Source organism: Moschus berezovskii, chromosome 9, assembly GCF_049115385.1.
Source record: "Moschus berezovskii isolate FMDL1 chromosome 9, NW_MosBer_1.0, whole genome shotgun sequence".
Classification (NCBI taxonomy): Eukaryota; Metazoa; Chordata; class Mammalia; order Artiodactyla; family Moschidae; genus Moschus; species Moschus berezovskii.
The window spans coordinates 791,204-809,440 of record NC_142468.1 but is presented as its reverse complement, the minus strand read 5'-3'; the positions used below and the strand labels follow the sequence as shown (position 1 = coordinate 809,440).

The following is an 18,237-nucleotide window of genomic DNA, read 5'->3' as shown; positions in this document are numbered from 1 at the left end:
CTCCTTTGCACTCCTGCTTAGCTGCTCCTTTCTCGCCCATCGTCTGCATTCCAGAGCTCGTCAGGCTCAGCTCCAAGTCCCCTTCTCTCCATTCCCCAAGCTCTCCTGAGATGACCTCAGCCACAGCTGGGCTTCCAAAGCCATCCACATGCCAGTGATGCTAGAACTGTCACCTGCAGCCCAGACACCTTCACCAAGCTCCAGGTCCACATCCCACTGATGAATGAAAGCACAACAGTTGAGGTGAGCCTGGGGGCCAGACCGCTCAGGTTTCAAAACTAATTTTTCTATTTACTTCCTGGGTCATCCTGAGCAAGTCGGTGACCTCTCTAAGATTCAGTTTCCCCATCTGTAAAACTGGAATAATAAAAATGGTACTGACTTCATAAGGTTACCGCGTGGACTGAATGAGTTGATAAAAGCACCAGTTCGGCAGCACACAGCAAGCTTTCATTACCCACGACTGCTATCGCCACGTGTGTCTATCAAGAGTATGTCAGAGGCATCTGAAACTTTGATCTGTACACATCTGGGGTCTATCCTTTCCGCCCAACCCACAAGCATCACCCCGGCTCACCTTCTGTGAGCTCTAAGGAAGAATTCCAATGCGGCCTCTGCCCAAGGAGGCCTCCGTGGCCCTCTGTGCAGTCCCTCCCCTTGAGTGCCTGAGCATAAGGAGACACCACTCTTGGGATACAGGGATTTTGCTGCTCATGTAATTAAGGTTCCAAATCAGTTGAACAATCAGAAGATTGTTCAGGGAGGTCAGACCTAATTACACGAAGCCTAGAGATGACAGAAGATCTGGACGTCAGAGTGCCGGAGCCGGAAGCGTGTCACCAGCTCTGGGGCCTGAAGATGCGGGGCCAGGTGAGTGGGTGCAGACAGACTCTGCGGCTGACAGAGGCCCCGCTGACGCCACTGAGGACACTGCAACTGCAGACTGCAGACGCCGGGAGCAAAGGCAGCTGACCACGGCAACGAGCTTCGAAGTGGGTCTCTTCCTAGAGCCTCCAGACAAGAACTCTGGCTGGCTACCATCTGTTTCCTTTACGATTTCTGATGTGGACCACTTTTGAAGTCTTTATGGAATTTGTTACACTATTGCTTCTGTTCTGTTTTGGTATTTTTGGCAACAAGGCATGTGGGATCTCAGCCCCTGAACCAGGGACTGGACCTGTGCCCCCTGCATGAGAAGGTGGAGTCTTTACCACGGCACCACCAGCAAGTCCCATCTGCCTGTCATCTTGACGTTAGCCATGCCGTGGAGAATTCTAACCTACCAAACTGTAAGCTAATGAACGAGTGCTATTACAAGCCACTGAGTTTGTAGTGATATGTCATGAGCAACTGAAAATTAATACACCATCTGAACAAACCGTGCCTTCAAACATATGTTTGTTCCAGCCCGAAAATCTCATATCAATACCACACCAAGTTCTGCTGATATATTCTGCTAAACATATCTCAAATACTTTCACAATTCTTAATTTCTAATCGTTACCCAATCCCAACTTGTAGTTGCACCTGAACTTCCGCAAGAGCCTCCAAACTGGTCTCCCCTCAGACACTCTTTCCTACCATGCTCCTCACACGAGGAAGCCATTTTTTTAACAGTGCAAAACTAACCACTGAAAAATCCTTCAGCAGCTTCGCCCTGCAGTCAGGGTGACACCTGAACAACCCACAGAGCCCGCCCACCGGCCTAGATACCTTCTCAGCGCACTTCCTGCGGCTCTACTGCTTGGACACAAGCTCGGGCCACAACGGCCTTCCGTCTGGTACCTGGGCTGCAAGCCCTCCCCGCTCCAGGGCCATCTGCCGCTGCCTCGGGCAGAAACACCTCGCTGCCCGCCCCTCGCGCAGCGCCACACGACAGCAGGGCTGGCTGGACACTCCCGACACACAGACGCTCCCCCCCGCAGGAGGCCGGCCGCCCTCAGACCCTCTCACAGCATCCGCACGACCTCATGGCTTATCACAGTTGCAAGCCTATGGTCAACCGCGTGGTTACGAGGGGAAGGTCTGTCTCTTAGATGTGTTCAACAAGGGGAGCAGCTGTGTCTAATTTCTTCCCTGCAAAAATCCAGCATCTGTTACAGTGCCAGACACACAAGGAGCAGCAAGCCCCTAATGGATGCATAAAGCTGCGGCTGGTTTGCCCAGTTTGTACACAACAAAACCACATCACAGTTATGCATCTGATTTATGCATCCATTAGATCTGTCCTACTCCAGTCCTAACTATGATGTCTCCTTACAAAGGACACTGGTATAAAGGAAAAGCAGGGGCAGGCAGACGCGGGAGACGCCCGGCTCCGGTGGCGCAGACGCGGGAGACGCCCGGCTCCGGTGGCGCAGACGCGGGAGACGCCCGGCTCCGGCACAACCGACCACGTGCAGAATCGTGGCTGAGATGAGCTACCCCGCACCCAGGGTTAGGGCGGTGGCCGAGAGGAGCTGTACCACGTTCAGGAGGCGGTGGCTGCTTGGGCACAGGAGGGCCGAGAGGAGCTGATCTACATTCAAAGCAGGAGGCGCGGCTTTGAGGAGATACCCCTCGTCCAAGGTAAGGTACAGCGGCTGCGCCTTGCTGGAGCAGCTGGGAAGAGATACTCCACGACCAAGTGGAATATAAGAATCCAGTGTTCTGGGGAGGAAGAAACAAGATGGCGGAGGGATAAGATGGCAAGACCACTTTCTCCCCCACAAATTCATCAAAAGAACATTTGAACAAAGTCCACAAAACAACTTCTGAATGCTGGCAGAGGACATCAGGCTCCCAGAAAAGCAGCCCATTGTCTTCTAAAGGAGAGAGAAGAAATCCAGCTCCACCCACCAGAACACCGACACATGCTTCCCTACCCAGGGAACCCGGACAAGTCACCCATCCAACCCCACACACAGCGAAGAAACTACGTAATAAAGAGAACTCCACAAACTGCAAGAAGAGGGAAAGGCCACCCCAAGCAAAGCAATATAAGCAAGATGAAGAGGCAGAGAAATACCCAGCAAGTAAAGGAACAAGATAATTGCCCACCAACACAAACAAAAGAAGAAGATATAGGGAATCTACCTGATAAAGAATTTCAAATTTTGATGGTGAAAATGATTCAAAATCTTGAAAGCAAAATGGAGTTACAGATAAATAACCTGGAGAAAAGGATTGAGAAGATGGAAGAAAGATTTAATAAGGACTTAGAAGAAATAAAAAAGAGTCAATATACAATGAATAATGCAATAGATGAGATCAGAAACACTCTGGAGGGAACAAACAGTAGAATAACAGAGGCAGAAGACAGGATAAGCGAACTAGAAGATAGAATTGTAGAAATAAATGAAACAGAGAGGAAAAGAGAAAAACTAATTAAAAGAAATGAGGACAATATTAGAGACCTCTGGGACAATGTTAAACGCTCCAACATTCGAATCATAGGAGTCCCAGAAGAAGAAGACAAAAAGAAAGACCATGAGAGAATACTTGAGGAGATAATAGTTGAAAACTTCCCTAAAATGGGGAAAGAAATAATCACCCAAGTCCAAGAAACCCAGAGAGTCCCCAACAGGATAAACCCAAGGCGAAATACTCCAAGACACATATTAATCAAATTAACAAAGATCAAACACAAAGAACAAATATTAAAAGCAGCAAGGGAAAAGCAGCAAATAACACATAAGGGGATTCCCATAAGGATAACAGCTGATCTTTCAACAGAAACTCTTCAGGCCAGAAGGGAGTGGCAAGACATACTTAAAGTGATGAAAGAAAATACCCTACAGCCCAGACTACTGTACCCAGCAAGGATCTCATTCAAATATGAAGGAGAAATCAAAAGCTTTACAGACAAGCAAAAGCTGAGGGAATTCAGCATCACCAAACCAGCTCTCCAACAAATGCTAAAGGATCTTCTATAGACAGGATACACAGAAAGAGTGTATAAACTTGAACCCAAAGCAATAAAGAAAATGGCTACGGGATCGTACTTATCAATAATTACCTTAAACGTAAATGGGTTGAAATTTTCAAAAAGGCTAGGAAACAATTCTCATAGCCATCAATAGTTCAGTGTTGAGTTCATGAATAGTTTTTAAAGTTTGGGACAAACTGTAGTATTTGCTATTTGAAGTACTATTTGTAATTGGCATATTACGATGTAACATTGGTCTTCATTTCCATCTTAAAATGCCTAAAAATGCCTAACAGGTTTTTAGATTTGTGAATTTTAGTTGAAATGTATTTTACAATGTTACTAAACCTGCAGAAATATTGAAATATTTCAGAGAACTTATTCACTGTACATTTATTTTATTTATAAAAGTTATGAACTGTAAAAAAAAAAAAAAGATGATTGTAGCTTTAAGAAGGTTTATGGAATGTCTCAGTCATTGATTGTAAATGAGTTTTTAAGAATCAGAGTTACTTTTTAAAATTCTATAAGACAGAAAATGAAGTATAAAACAATTATTTATCAAAACACACATCAAAAATCAAAAGGAGGACAAGCAGACATAAAGTGGGATGACAGACGGTAAACACAGTGTGGTGTTTATAAAAATGGATGTAAGTAGAGACTTCCCAGGCGGTGCAGTGATTAGGGCTCCATGCTTCCAATGTAGGGGGCATGGGTTCAATCCCTAGTTGGGGAACTAAGATTCCACATGTATCGTGGCATGGCAAAAAAAGAAGTGGCCTACCAAGCTATTTAAGTGTTTTTTCCACCTCATTTTGGCCCTGCTATGTGGCTTGTGGGACCTTAGTCCCCTGATCAGTGATTGAATCCAGGCCATGGCAGAGTGCAGGGTCCTAACCACAGAACTGCCAGGGAATTCTCTAAAGGTTGTATTTTTTTTTAAAGTTTCTGTTAAGTTGCCCATAAGATATGTTTCTTCAGCAGAAAGATTCTAGAAGTTAAAAATGAATTCATGGACCAGAAAACACCTGTCAAATTCAAACCAAGGAATAGTCAGATTAATTCTGGACAGCACAGTGTTAAGTAGAAGTTTTACCTAAGACTTGCAAGCACATAAAGAGAAAAACTATAAAAATACACAAGAAATGAAAAAAAGACAAGCTTTTTTGTTTTTGTTGAGAGGAAGAAAGTAATTTAGCTTTATCAGTCTGTTACAGATTCAAGTAGACAGAGATTAAATAAAGATGTAGAAAAAAACGAGACACAATGAATGCAGTCCATCTAACAGACTTAAACTAAATTTCGTAATCCACAAATATGGATTACTTTTTCTTTTGAAGTATATATACCTGGTCTATAAACAAACAAACAAAAAAAGATCACATACTAAATCATATCTATAAACACAAGAGCAGAAGTTTTATAGAGAATACTTTAAGATCACAATACAGTAACTTTAAAAATTCAAATAGATATTAAAAAAATACTCAGATATCTAGAACCTAAGAAAAATAATTTACACATTGCTCAGATGAAGAGAAAGTTGAAACCAGGAAAGAGAGAGCAAGAGATAGTGAAAAATGGGAGAATGGAAAGTGAGAATGAAGTTAGCACTTTTGGAACAGAAAATCACAACAAGGGAAAAATAAAAGAAATAAAACAATATCTATAACCTTGGAAAAAAAAAAAAAAGCAGGAGCACATTCACAGGGAAAGGGTCAATGCAAATCTCCCGCTCAGACTCAGTGTTCACACCCTTTCAATGCAACATCATTCATTCAGATATGAAGGACATTTCCTTATTGCATGTTGTAAATAGTTTTTCCTGTAGGAAAAACATGTCATTCCAATCCAGTATTGATGTGGTTAGAGGACAGACTGCTTCAGTGGCCTGAATTTTCCCATTACTGAGGGGATATTCCACTAACATAGGAAAGAGAGCCCTGTGTACGACCTCCATCATTTTGCCAATAACATTTGTTTTTTAAAGTATGCCTCAATTTTACTGATTTCTCACTACATACTTTTCAAAAACTCTAAAATGCCATTAATTAATGAGAGACCTAATTCTTCCTTCTTAGGAGAAAGATAAAAATAGCACAAACAGCACATGACAAAGATTTAAGAAACAAAATACTGGATAGAAAGTCAAATGTCTTTCCACATTGTCCGTGTTATTCATGGTTTGTATATAAATGCATTTATTTAATTAGATATTTACCTAATTTGGTCCAGAAAAGACTCAGGACAAATTATTGAAAGTAACTAAAGTGTAAGAAAGGAAGAAAGACTGAAGGCTGAAGATGACGCTAGGAAGAGGCCTCGAGATGCACGCTAGGCCACAGCTGTATGTGGCATAGCCCTGAGAAGTGAAGCTTTCTAGCCACCAACTTGATGGAAGAGGCCTGCCCCGGGGGTCCACTTCACAGCACTTCCAAGAAAACCAGAACAGATCAGAAAGGAATGTCTTCTTGGGGATTCCCTAGAGGGGACACCATCCGATTTCTTCTAAGAAGTGTAGACATTTGTTACCAGTTTCTACTAAATGGTTGTTTAAATGACTGATTGCTTCACACTGTTATCCTATTCAGTTACCCAAGCCTGGGGCAAAATTATCTCTTGGTTCATCCAGTCTTAAGCAAGATGTGTTGGTTTCCTATTGCTGCTGTAAAAGATTACATAAACTTCATGGTTTATGAACAATATAAATGTGTCTTATTACAGCTCCAGAGCTCAGAAGTCTCAAGCTGGCCTCCCCAGAGCAGCCGGGTGACAGACAGCTGCACCCTCTTGGACACGCGAGGGGCCTGACTGTCCTTCACGGAGCGCCCGCTGTGCTCCTGGGCTCCGGCCCCTCCAGCAGTGGCACGGCTCCAGTCTCTGCTGCCATTGCCACACCTCCTTCTCCCGCCTGTTTCCACCCTCGCGGAGAGTCGGACACGACTGAGCAACTGGACTGAACTGAACTGAACACCTTCTCTGGGATCCACCTACTCCCTCTCCCAAGGACCTATGGCCACACTGCGCCCACGTCAGAACTCCCCACCCCTAAGTCTGCAAGGTCTCTTTGTCATGTGAGGAAACATATTTGCAGGTTAGGGGGAGGAGGTGTATTAATTCAGTCTACCACACAAGACTCCATCAATTTACTTGTTTGCAGCTACTGGCAATTTACACACTGTAGTGATGGTGTCAGAAAAATAACATTTTAAGACCAAATTTACACAGGAACAGTAAAACCACAAATGGAAAACTCAAAAGTTTTTTCTTTAATTTCAAGTTAATCATAGAATTGTTTTAAGTACTAAGTTCACCCATCTTCCAAATAATTTGATATATAAAAATATTATTTACACAGTTTTTTGTCAGGAACACACTATATAAAAAGAGGCACACCTATACCAAAACCTGAGTGTGAAATTTAAAAACTGCAATACCAAGTCCTGGGCTAAATCTGGGAACTTCACCTCCCTATTCTCCTGCTGCCACAGGGCAGGATGCCTACTTAGTATTTAAAAAAAAAATAAGTGAGACAGCCAGCTCACTCACAACTTTAAGAAGTATAAAGTCCAGAGAACTTTCCTGATTTTCGGAAGAACAGCTACAGCTGAACCCAGAGGGGCACTGCGACAGACAAACATAGTGAGGGCAAGGTTCTATTTTAGACTCAATTCATCTTCCCCGAAAAACAAGAGCAATGTAGGAGCACTCCTACCTTTGAGGTGCACCAAGGTCTGAAAATCATTCCAGGAGCTCAAAGGAGAAAGCTGTGACAACCCCTCCCTCCCACTGCAGTTTGGGATTGACATCTCTTAAAAGCGTGTTTAATTGTGAAGCTTCAGTCAACACATGATGTTACTATGCCAGATCTCCCCCAGAGGAATTTTCACCAAGCATCAGCTTCTTTTTCAGGGGAGGAATTCAATCCTGCCCACCAGATCATTTGTGTCTCCAGGAATCTGAGGTTTCAGGATTCTTTCCTGCTTTGCAGTATACAGATTAATGGTAGGTCTGATACAACAGCTGATTTGCCACCTAAGAAGGTTTTCCCTATGGCCCGCAAATACAAAATACACTGGAAGCCCCCCAGACTTAAGGAATGAGATTCCACTTCCTTTGCCCAAACAGATCATTTTCTTAGTCTCTAAAACTCGTGATAGAAACTTAAGAACAGATTTTCTTGTAAGGTCTAAGCTCCAGGGAATTAAGTTAGGGTACTATCAATATCCTATTTATACTTCTGACCTTCCCAATGTATCCCCATAAAGCTAAAGATAGAGCACAAGTTATGCCTACTCTTCTTAAGTTGAGGAAACTAAAAAAAAAGAAAAGGTGGAGGGAAAGTACTGTCAAAAACATATGGACACACAAGCACGATATATAGCTACACACCTATGATACAGAAGGAGAGCCACACCGTTCTCACAGGTTACCAAGACTGTCAGTCAAATGTTTTAAAGTATCTTGTTGGAGATAATCATTATGTTCCTAAAAAGCTAAGTATAAATTAAATCATTATAAATGGAATCATATTTAAAGAGCATCAGAGAATTATTTTTCAATGGGATTCCATCATGAGTCCTCTGACAAAACAGAATTATCTTTTAAAGTAAATCACCACTCCTGACTTTCGTCTATACCAAGATTTCCATAGAAATTCCATAGAACACCTTTACTCGACCTCTCTTAGCCTTTACTTAGAAGGCTCTAAATGTGAATGACAGCAACCAAATAGGTAAAATCTTTAACGGGTGGCAGAAACCAATCAGACACATTTTGGGGAAACCAGAGAGACATCGCGCTCGCTCTCTCTCAAACACACACACAGACAAATACTTCTGGTGAATACAGACACAAAAATCCTCTACAAAACACTAGCAAACTGAATCCAGTGTGGTATATAAAAAGAATTATACACATTACTCAAGTGGGATTTATCCCAGGAATACAAGGTTGGCTTAACACCCCAAAATTAATATACCTTATCAATAAAACAAAATAAAACATACAATTATCTCCATAAATGCAAAAACAGATGCCTTTTCATGATTAAAAATACTCACACGACAATGCAAAGCAACTATACTCCAATAAAAATTCATTAAAAAAAATATTTTTTTAAGCTACATTGGGAAAGAGGAAAAACACACCCAAACTAAGAAAAGAAGAGAATTTTCTCAATCTGACAAAAAGTATCTATGAAAATCCCACAGCTAACTTCATACTTAATGGTGAAAGACTAAAGCTAATATACTAGCTTAGCAAGGTTGCAGGATACAAGATTAATAAAAATAAGTTGTATCTCTATATGTTTTCAGTGAACAATCCAAAAATTAAACTAAGAAAATAATTTTTACAGTAGCACCAAAAAAAATAAAGTATGTGGGAATAAATTTAACAAAAGAAGTGTAAATATACACTCTGAAAACTTCAGAATGTTGTTAAAAAAATGAAAGAAGATCTAAATTAATGGACAAACATTTCATGTTCATGGATCACAAGATTCAATATGCTAAGTTGGCAATACTCCCAAAATTGATCTACAGATTTCAGGCAATCCCTACCAGAATTACTGTTGGCTTCTTTATGAAAACTGACAAGCTAATTCTAAAATCCATATGGAAACTCAAGGGACCCAAAATAGCCGAAATAATTCTGAAAAAGAACAAGGTTGGAAAAATGACCATTTCCAATTTCAAAACTTAGCAAAAAATTATAGTCAAGACAGTGTGGTGATGGCATAAGAACAGACACAAAAAATCATCTGAACTGAATGGAGAGTCTAAAAAGAAATCCATATATTGACAGTTGATTGATTTTTGATAAGAGTGCCGAGAAAATAAAATGGAAAAGAACAGCCTTTCAACAAATAGATCAAAAATCTAAATGCAATAGCTAAAATCATATAACCCTTTGTAATCTTAGTCAATGATTTTTTAGATACAACACCAAAAGCACAAGAAACAAAGTAAAAAAGTTGGATTGCACCAAAATTAAGAGACTGTACTACTTCTAAGGTTATCACCAAAAAAAAAAAGATAATTTTCTCCTATAAACTTGGAGAAAATATTTAAACTATACTAATAAGTGATCTATATCTACAAAACATAAAGAATTTGTATCTCAATAATAAATTAACCAATTTTAAAATGGGCAAAGGATCTGAACAGACATCTCTCCAAACATATACAAAGCACTCATAAGCACATGAAACAATGCCCAACATCCTTAGTCATTAGGAAACACAAATCAAAACTACAGGGAGACACCACTTCACACTCACGAGAACAGTTATAAGCAAAAAGACAAACACGTGACGGCAAGGATGTGGAGACATCAGAACCTTCGTCCACTGCGAGCGGGACTGGACAGCAGGGCAGCCACGGTGAAAAACTTAAAAGTTTAACAGAGACTCACCACGTGATCCAGGAAGTCCACTCTTAATATCTACCCAAGAAATGAAAACACAGGTCCACACAAAAATCTGTACACAAATGTACACAGCAGCATTATTCACAACGGCCAAAAGGTCGGAACAACCCAAATGTCGATCAAGTGATGAATGGACAAATAAAACAAGATATATCCATACAATGGAATATTATCTGTCAATTTAAAAAGTGAAGTGCTGACACACACTAGAAATTGATGAATCTTGAAAACATCACATTTAGTGAAAGAAACCAGTCATAAAAGATCACACACTGTGCTTCCCTGGTGGTCCAGCGGTTAAGACTCCGCCTGCCAACACAGAGGATGTGGCTTGATCCCTGGTCCAAGAAGGTCCTATATGCCACGAGGCAACAAGCCCATTCGCCACAACCACTGAGCCTGTCCTTTAGAGCCTGTGTGCCCACGTGCCCCAGAACCAGAGCTCTGCAACAAGAGAAGGCACTGCAGTGAGAAGCCCACGCTCTCCGCAACTAAAGGAAAGACGGGGCAGCTACGAAGATCCAACACAGCCAAGTACAAGCGAATACACATTTTTTTAAAAAAGATCACACTTTATGATATTGTATTCCATAATATAAACTATCCCTAGGCAAACACACAGACAGAGAGCAAAACTGGCGGACGCCCGGGACGGAGGACTGGTGGTAAGAACATGGAGCGGCCGATGGGTAAGAAGTCTCCTTTCAGAGCGGCGGGAAGTGACGGGAAGCCCTAAAACTAGACTGTGGTGGTGGCTGTATAACTATAAACATACTTAAAATGACTGAATTGTACGCTAAAAACAAGTAGACTTTATAGTACGTAAATTATATCTCAAAAAAAGCTGTTTAACAAGAACGACAAAAAAGACACTGCAGCTTCCACACTGCTCCTTCCCTTCGATCACCTGTCCCAGGGGAGCCGGCTGTCACTCAGCAGGACACTCAGGCAGCTGCGCAGGGAGGGCCAGAGCAAGGACCTGAAGCGTCCTGCCCACAACATGCAAGTGAGCAGTCTCGAAAGGGCATCTCCGGCCCCAGACGATTCTTCAGGTGAATGCGGTCCTGGCCAAAACCCTGACTACAGCCTCACGAGAGACCGAGCCAACACCACCAGGCTAAGGAACTCCTGAATTCCGGAACCACCGGAATCCCGGTGCTTTAAGCCACTGAGTTCTGGGACCACTTATTGTACAGCAAGAGATAACTAATACCCCTTTCCCGACTCTCTCCTCAGTGTTAGGCTCTCTCTCCTAGCGATGAACATCTAAGGAAACGTCAGAATCTAGTCTCACCCCCACGCATATGTTCCCCGGAGTAGCTGTCATGCTAGCAGATCAGGACACCGTTCCCTGGCCTTAGCTGAACAATCCGAAAGTAGGCAGCTGACCAAAGCCAGGCTACTGAAGTCCTTCCCTAAGATCTGTATACCTGAAGCTGATTAAAAAAGGCAGTCTCTCCAGTACCTAGAGCTGTAAGACCTAAAACTTAGGGTCAGTCAACAGCTGTGTTTCTGTCCACGTGGAAAAGGGAGAACAGCAGTGAAGCCATTACCTAGAGACAAGCAAAGATTCAAGATGCAGACAACAGAGGCAACATCAGTCCCTGGTTCCAGCGATGTCTGACGCAACCCTGTCATTTCAGGGGGAAGACCACACGTGTCCTGGAACCCCAGTACATAATGTGGAACTCAGTACCTAAGAGGTAATGAAATAAGGAATACATGAATGAGATAAGCCAATATCCTTCCAATAATAATCCCTCTATTGTGCTGCTGTTCTTCGACAGTTAGATTTGATTATTTGAAACCTAAAAGCCCTAAACTTCTTCTTCGCTATCTTTATACTTTGTACGTCCTTCCCTTACTATAGTATGACAATATATCCTAATTACTGGTTTACACTGCCTCCTCCCCGACCAGCAGAGGGCAAGATATTTTCTCATTTTTTTGTATTAGTACCATTTAGCCTAGAAAACAGAGTGTCAGGAAATGTGCATTTAACTGATCTAATCAATCCCTTTCTCTTCATTTTTAGCTTTCATGGTCACTGGCATCCTCCAATCCAGGCTTCAACAATATGCGAACCGTGAACTTCCAGATGTTCAAGCAGGTTTTAGAAAAGGCAGAGGAACCAGAGATCAAATTGCCAACATCCGCTGGATCATGGAGAAAGCAAGAGAGTTCCAGAAAAACATCTATTTCTGCTTCATTGACTATACCAAAGCCTTTGACTGTGTGGATCACAATCAACTGTGGAAAATTCTGAAAGAGATGGGAATATCAGACCACCTGACCTGCCTCTTGAGAAACTTGTATGCAGGTCAGGAAGCAACAGTTAGAACTGGACATGGAACAACAGACTGGTTCCAAATAGGAAAAGGAGTACGTCAAGGTTGTATATTGTCACCCTGCTTATTTAATTTATATGCAGAGTACATCATGAGGAACGCTGGGCTGGAAGAAGCACAAGCTGGAATCAAGACTGCCGGGAGAAATATCAATAACCTCAGATATGCAGATGACATCACCCTTATGGCAGAAAGTGAAGAGGAACTCAAAGGCCTCTTGATGAAAGTGAAAGAGGAGAGTGAAAAGTTTGGCTTGAAGCTCAACATTCAGGAAACAAAGATCATGGCATCTGGTCCCATCACTTCATGGGAAATAGATGGGGAAACAGTGGAAACAGTGTCAGACTTTATTTTCTTGGGCTCCAAAATCACTGCAGATGCTGATTGCAGCCAGGAAATTAAAAGACGCTTACTCCTTGGAAGGAAAGTTATGACCAACCTAGATAGCATATTAAAAAGCAGAGACGTTACTTTGCCAACAAAGGTCCGTCTAGTCAAGGCTATGGTTTTTCCCGTGGTCATGTATGGATGTGAGAGTTGGACTGTGAAGAATGCTGATCGCTGAAGAATTGATGCATTTGAACTGTGGTGCTGGAGAAGACTCTTGAGAGTCCCTTGGACTGCAAGGAGATCCAACCAGTCCATTCTAAAGGAGATCAATCCTGGGTGTTCATTGGAAGGACTGATGCTAAAGATGAAACTCCAATACTTTGGCCACCTCATGTGACGAGTTGACTCACTGGAAAAGAGTCTGATGCTGGGAGGGATTGGGGGTGGGAGGAAACGGGGACAACAGAGAATGAGATGGCTGGATGGCATCACCAACTCGATGGACATGAGTTTGAGTGAACTCTGGGAGTTGGTGATGGACAGGGAGGCCTGGCGTGATTCATGGGGTCGCAAAGAGTCGGACACGACTGAGCGACTGAACTGAACTGAACATCTACAGGATACTGGGACTACAATAAACTTAGATTTTGTTCTGGATTTTCATGCATTCAGTGAATTCACCCAACATGTGAGTACTTACTATATGCCAGGGGCTGAAAATGGATAAAGGACACGGTAGGACTTTACAGTCCAGCACAGACAAATTATTACAGCTCTGTGTGTTAAATGTTGTTGAAGAGACACACACAGACTGCTAAGCAGTGGGGATCACAGGGGTTTACACTCAGCAAGACATTACAGAAAGAGCTGACAGCCGAGCAGCACAGCAGAGGGCAAGCGCCACATGAGGATTTGGGACACTGGAGTAACCTTCACGCTTCAAGAAAAGATGCTGTTATTGGGTGATCTTTGGACCTACATGAACCAACAGCTCCTGAGAGCCTATGATGCACCAAGCAAACTGCTTACCACTTTCCCAACAGTCTCCTTCAATTTTCATATTCTGTAGGTGAGAGAAGTGAGTCTGAAAGAGTGAGTGACCTGCCCAAGTCTACACAGCTAGTAACTAGCAGAGCTCAGATTTAAAACAAAGTCTAGAATCTGCCCGCAGTGCAGGAGTCACAGGAGACTTGAGTTTGATCCCTGGGTCAGGAAGATCCCCTGGAGGAGGAAATGGCAACCCACTCTCAGTATTCACGCCTGGAAAATCCCAGGGACAGAGGAGCCTGGTGGGCTACAGTCCACGGGGTCCCAAAGAGGCGGCACGACTGAGCACAGAGTCTTTCCTTCCAATCCCGCATCCAGCTGTGCTATGCCACTTGGTCTACACCACTGAGGCACTTTCCGTGTCTTTCCACGTGACTTGTATTGCCTTTCTGTTCATCCTACAGCAGACAATACGGTGTTGAGCACAATCGAGGAATCACCAACTGCTGACCTGATATGACTATATGCTTGTCCACATCTTGAGAAGCAAGGGACCGCGGCAGATCAAGTTACTGCAGCACCTTTTACAGCAGTGTATGCTGACAGGAGCCCAGCTGGCAGAAGATGACTGAATCTCTCAAGTTGTATTTTAAGTGTTTTTGACCACTGTATCCGGTCAGTTGTTTCAATATTCAGCAATAAATCAAAGTGACTGTTCTGTTCCTTTCACAGTTAACAGTACTAATGAATTCAATATAATCTCACCATCCATCAGAAAAATTTCTAAAAATGCAAACTTGAAGCTGATGATTCACACAGTTAGTAGAGAAGGGAAAATAAAGCAGTACTCATTGTTTTCTACAAAACTAGCATTGTTTGCAAAACCCAGAAACTGAGCAGTTGGTTGACTACTAATCAAGTAGGTTGCTCCTTGGTCATTCAGCAAAAAGCTGCTTATTGCACCATGGTCAGTGGCGGAGGACACACGACTTTGAGCAGCTTTCGCTGTACAGCACTAGTCTACATATGTCAATCAGTGAATCGTTATGTAAGAAAAGGAAAAGAAATTCAAAATCTCCACACCAGAAAGCACCTGACACTGAGCCTGGCACAGATCAGACATTAACACAAATGAAATGTTTATGGAACAAATTATTGAATAGCCCTTTGAAAACATCAGTTGTCTATTAAACTGAGAGAGGAAAACCAAACCAAACAAGCCCACACAAGTTACATTAGGAACTCCAAAAAATTATGGAGTAACTGGCTCAAGATACATAATAAACTCATATTGACCAAAAAATAAAAAATTTTTGTTTTAAGCCAATGTTAATGTTGAAATAAGCAAACATGCATTTGACATCTCTCTTCAGTCACCACACTGGCGCTCAATGGAATGCTAACCAGCAATACCAAAAACTAAAAGAACCAGTGACAGGTATAACTCTGCAGTCTGTTCAAGATTATAACAAGGTGTGCTAGGCACACACCTGAAATCTGAACATAAGCTCTGTCCCCGCACAATAAAAGAATATCCCGAGATGTCAAAGCAGCTGAATCGAAATTCTTCACAAACAGTCACAGAAATATTTAATAGCAAATAATGAACAAGTCGTTAAAATGTATTATCTGTTCAGAAATGAAAAAGGATCTCTAACAGGGGACTGGACTCCACAAATATAAACCCAATCTACACTGATTAGTCGGAAAAAGCGTTTCCCGTAAGTAACAACCCAGACCTACAAGGAATAAAGTAACAAGTATAAAGCTGAGTCGACTCGAGAGACCCCACAATCAGCGCGTGAGCGCCGTAAGGGGGCTAGTCAGCCGCTTTTACCTGGAGCTTCGAATTTACTGAGCCTCCTCAAAAGACCTTTGAAAGAGACTCAAGGCCAGGCGCAGAACTTGACTGTGATGGCACGCGAAGCCCTCGGTGCCTGCAGCGCTGAGGCTGCAGTCCGCTCGGCCGGGGACAGCCGCCCCTTCCCCGCGCCCAGGGCGCCGGCGCCTCCGGGGCCCCTCCAGGGCGGCGGGGCGGGGAGCCGCGCTCCGGGCTCAGCGTCGCGGCCCCGCAGCGGGGAAGGCGCGCCTCACAGACGCCTGAGGGGCAGGTGCGTCCCCGGGCGGGACGGCGCGCGAACACAGCCGGGTCGCTCAGCCCCGCGGCCCCGCCGGCCCGCCGCTCACCCCGGGGAACTTCGGGCCGGCCGCCGGGGACCCCGGACGCCCGCCGCCGGGCCCCGCCGCGCCCCGGACCCCGGACCCCGCGCCCCGCCGCGCCCCGGACCCCGCGCCCGGCCGCCCGCCGCGCCCCGGACCCCGCGCCCCGCCGCCCGCCGCGCCCCGGACCCCGCGCCCGGCCCGGCCGGCAGGGGGCGGGCCGCTCACCCGTCCGCAGCTCGTGCCTGACTACGCGGAGCTGCCCTCCGCCGGCGGCCGCGCCGCTGCCGCCCGTCTCCTCCATCTTCTGCCCGCCCGAGCCCGCGGGCTGCTCCCGGGCGCCCGGCCCCTCGGCCCCGCCGCGGGCCCTGGACCGGGGCGCGGCCGCTCGGCAGCCCGGACGCCGCGGCGAGCCGCCTCCCCGCTGCCGCCGCGTCCCCTCGGCGGGCGCCGCTCGCTCGGCGCGGCCACTCCGCGCGCTCCCCGCCTCCCCCGGGGCCGCCCCGCCCACAGCCCGCAGGTCGGCGGCCCCGCGAGTCGCCGCCGCCGATTGGGCGCGGGGCGCGCGCCGCCGCCAGCGCCGGGCCTCGTTGGGCAGCGCCTTCTGACGCGGGCGAGCCGCCCCGCCCCGCGGCTCCAACTGTTGTTGCTCGGCGGGCGGCAGGCGAGGGACGAGCGCCAGCGACCCGATTGGTGAGGCCGGCGTTTGCTCCGCCCACCCCCGCTGCTGCGCACGCGCGGTCGGAGCCTTCCCGTCCCCGACGTTCCCAGGACGGCCACGCCCCTTATTCCCCAGCTCCGATCTGTTAGTAAACAGTCTAGTAGGCTCTAGGCGCTCGGGGCCTGTGATTGGCTGGTGCCGAAAGAGGCGGGGAGGGCTGATTGGACTGTTTGGTCCGCCAATCACCATGGACAGAGGCGGAGCCTGGAAGAAAGCGCCTCTCACGCACGTGTTTGCAGGTGTTCGAACCTAAAGACCCCAAGCGTTCCCAGGTGTGCGCCCGCTGGACGACGGTGTGTCTCTAAAAGATGTTGCTCGTCCTAGTGAGTTCTGAACAAAGTTAGGTGGAGTTCGTGCTTGAGTACAGGTAATTCTTAGACATTTCAAAAATTCACAATCCCAGCTCTCCTTGAGGACTTTTGCAGTGGATAAACATTTTCATTTTGTACTGGCTCAGATGGTAAAGAATCGATCTGCAATCCAGGAGACCTGGGTTCGTTCCCTGGGTCAGGAAGATCCCCCTGGAGAAGGGCATGGCAACCCACTCCAGTATTCCTGCATGGGAATGCCATGGACAGAGGAGTCTGGCGGGTTGTAGCCCTGGGGTTGCACAGAGTCCCCAACACGACTGAGCAAGTAACAATTTTTCTTTTCAGGCACCAAAAGGCTTCATTAATTAATGAAATAGAGTACAAGTCCTGCCCCTTAGCAGCTTCCAGTAGAACATGAGCAACAATCTGTGTGTATACACAGGAAACTTTAAAGCAGGATTTGAAATAAAACAAATATACAAATATACAACCCTAGAGACTTGCACAGATGCCAATAATTGTTCTCCATAGAAGATCTGAGGAAGGCTTTTAGGGCACTGAGGCACTTGAGATAACCGACTTAAAGAATGGATGAAATAGAAGCACCAGCTGCAGATATTTCATACAGAGATAGTACCTGTGAGCTAGGCTTGGAAGTGGAGAAGACAAGGGTGGGTTATGATTGCTAATGCTGGGGGGGGTATGATGTTAGGAACATAGTTGAAAAGATAAGCCTTGGCAAGATAATGGAGAATCTTGGCTACAATACTAGGCAGGGCAGATTTTGTTTAGGACAGGATGAGGAACCTCAAAGGGTATCTGTGATGCCAGAGCTCTTCTCTTGGACGTTAGCTTCGGTCATAGTGAGAAGATGGCCTGAGGGAGGAGGAGAAATGTGGCACAGCAGAATACTGTCTCAAGGTTAGCGCTTACCTGGATTTCTGGCTGTGGGCGTGAGAATAGGAAAAGGAGGGAATTAAAGATGGACACTTAGATAGGATTCACATAAAAGTGGACTTTTAAACCAGGCAGAAATTA

General features: G+C 45.1%; 1 protein-coding gene across 3 annotated transcripts in view; it reads right to left on the bottom strand.

The window, feature by feature from the left end:
• RPS6KA5 (ribosomal protein S6 kinase A5) overlaps positions 1-16,674 on the bottom strand; it is a 189,525-nt gene extending 172,851 nt beyond the window's left edge. Inside the window, exon 1 of one of the 3 annotated variants that reach the window (XM_055437370.2) lies at positions 16,396-16,674. In XM_055437370.2, the coding sequence (XP_055293345.1) occupies positions 16,396-16,471 (76 nt within the window). In that variant the 5' untranslated portion in view covers positions 16,472-16,674. Of the gene's footprint in view, positions 1-11,895; positions 11,916-15,844; positions 15,867-16,395 lie in introns of those variants that run through there. The other 2 variants (XM_088839364.1, XM_088839362.1) reach the window with 2 other exon arrangements.
• Between the last annotated feature and the right edge of the window lie 1,563 nt (positions 16,675-18,237).